Source organism: Lontra canadensis, unplaced genomic scaffold (assembly GCF_010015895.1).
Source record: "Lontra canadensis isolate GAN:19392208 unplaced genomic scaffold, GSC_riverotter_1.0 scaffold1, whole genome shotgun sequence".
Taxonomy (NCBI): domain Eukaryota; kingdom Metazoa; phylum Chordata; class Mammalia; order Carnivora; family Mustelidae; genus Lontra; species Lontra canadensis.
In genome coordinates, this window is record NW_022630995.1 from 131733277 (window position 1) to 131735901 (window position 2625).

Sequence of the window (2625 nt, forward strand, 5' to 3'; positions counted from 1 at the left end):
CAGGAAAAAAACTGTTCAGATTATACACATACATTTATATGTATAAATGTGTGTAGGGAGGGGCGTCTGGGTGGCTCAATGGATTAAGCCTCTGCTTTCCGCTCAGGTCAGGGCTCTCTGCTCAGCAGGCAGCCTGCTTCCCCCTCTTGCTGCCTGCCCCTCTGCCTATTTGTGATCTCTGTGAAATAATTTTTTTTTTAAAGTGTAAAAAAGTGTATAGGGAAAGGGCCTTTAAAAGGCCAAAATCGTTAAGTACCTATTCAGTCAATTGTGTCAACTAATAGACATATACAGTAAAGAAGAGGAAATATGGTATCAAGAATTACGGAAAGAAACCAACGAATCCACTGAAGGTAGGTGTATGTATTACGGATATCTGTTAAGACAACTTACTCAACTGGAAAGGAATGACTATCATTAATGCAATTTCAACAGAAAATATTTTCTTAGATTTGGTGTAATTTAATTCTCAAATACTCTAAGAACTTCAAAGCACTTGGCCACTGACATCCAAAACATCTATAAAATTGTCATTACTACCATGTTTTTATAGTTGTTGAAAATGGGAGAAAAATCTATTCTGGTTTTCAGCAGTAAACCGCTAAGAGTCAGAATTACTGAGACTAAATTTACTGGCTAAATTTACCTAGACACTGAAACGACACTGTTTCCCAGGTACTTCATTGTTCATCATCTGTTACTGAAGAGATTTTAAGAGGTTCAGAATCTACTCCAATATAGAAATAAGGACACACAGCTTCTATAAGAGAATCATTAAAATTATAGAGAAGAGATCTATCATTCATATTATAAAAGGAAACTTCACCCAACTCACAGTCCAGAAAAATGCCGATCTTACTGGGTCTTACTACAGGCAGAAGTTGGGTTCTCTTACCACCCAGTATAACATAAATGCTTTCAATATATCGCCCAATTGCCCAGAATCCACCCTCAACTACTGGCCAAGTCCTCCAATTCCTGGGAAAACGATCTCGACACACCCCCAGGGTCCATTTAGGCTTGTTTCCCACTTCTACCTCCCAGTAATGTCGGCCAGAATTAAAGCTCCTCGAACCCAGGACAGCAGGGCAGAGATAAAATCTCCTCGGGTTGTAACAAAGGTGTTTTTTTTTGTTTCCATATCGCACACTTTTTCTATCCTCAGACACAATAAGCTGAGGGTGTGCTGTTTCAAGATCTAGCATCACATCTGCTCGAAATGGCTTGATAATTCTGTCCAAGCCAGAATACTGTGGAGGAAGACTAAATCCGTATTTCTTTAATTGGAATATGAAGAGCTCAGGGTATGTTAGATTTTGATACCTGTTGTAGATACCCTTAACATGGGTCAGCAATTCCAGTTCTGACTGCACACACCTGCACTCTACCTCCTTGAGCAGATGTTTTAATGTGGAAACGTGACCTGAAAATGTTCTCTGGTTCTCGTTTAGTTTTGTTAAAATGTCCCTCTCTTCATCGTCCATCTGCCTAAGAAGAGCCTCTTGCTGATTCTGTAGAAATTGTCTGATTTGCTCAAATTCAGAAATGATTTCTTCTCTCCTGTCCTCTACCTTCTTTTTCAGGTCCACTATTTTGCTGGTTTGAAGACTTAACACTTTTTCAACTCGTTCCACATTGTCCCTCAAGGGCTCGATGCTATATTCTAGAATTTTCCTGTGAAAAGTGGCAGCTTTCTTAATGGGGTAAATATAGTGTTTCTGGTGTTGAACAGAGAAACTGCACTGTGTACATAAAACCTCTAGGTCCTTCCCACAAAAAAGCGTCAGAAACTGATTGTGCTTCTCACACATAGAATACTCCTCCTGCCTTTTCCTCTTGCTCCTTCGGACCTGCAGTCGTTTAGCAATTTCAGTCAGATTACTGAGCTGGCGATTGCTCCTGAAGCTTTTGTTATGAAAGCAAGAACGACAGACAGGACAGGGGAAGGTATCATCTAGATCCTTCCACATCATGTTGATGCAGGAGCGACAGAAGTTGTGCCCGCAGTTTATAGTCACTGGGTCTTTCAAGTAATCCAAACAGATGGGGCAGCTAGACTCCTCTTGGAGGTGCACCAGGCCTGTCACAAATTCCATGGGGCCGACAACAAAAGTGGGGGATAAGAATGCTCCCCTTGGAAAGGCCTGCTTTAAGCTCAAGACCCAGTGAGCAGATATCCTCCCCCAGGCCTCACAGATTTAGGTTTCACTGGCCCAGCACGCTGCCCAGAGGGCAGCCACTTCAGTCTTGCCCCTTAGCTTGAGGGCAAAGATTCCTGCTTGCAGCTCTCTCACAGAGGAAACCGCCTAAATTTAAGATTAATGACTTCCTTCTTCAGGCAAGTAGCCACAGGTCCAAGGAAGCAATCATCCCTGTGGATGAGAAAAGTTTTTAATTTTCAAAATCTCCTAGACTTGCTATCACAGTAATTAATTGAGGCAAGAATCATCAATAACTGTAAAAACTGTTCAGTGACGTTTCCTGGATAGTAGTATGTTCACAAAATCTCAAAGTATCAGTCTAATGATTGTTATTTTATTTACAGAGAGGAAAAATATGTGCCTCTACAATGCAGAGATCTGAAGAATTCCTCATGACCAAGAAAGGACAAACTGATGGCCTGCA

At 41.3% G+C, this 2625-nt stretch overlaps 1 protein-coding gene across 1 annotated transcript; it reads right to left on the bottom strand.

Annotated features, from left to right (window-relative positions):
* Window positions 1-680: 680 nt before the first annotated feature.
* Window positions 681-2096, bottom strand: LOC116871185 (tripartite motif-containing protein 60-like). The gene has a single exon (XM_032863728.1). It carries the CDS (start codon window positions 2094-2096, stop codon window positions 681-683), a length of 1416 nt encoding a protein of 471 aa, XP_032719619.1.
* Window positions 2097-2625: the final 529 nt, after the last annotated feature.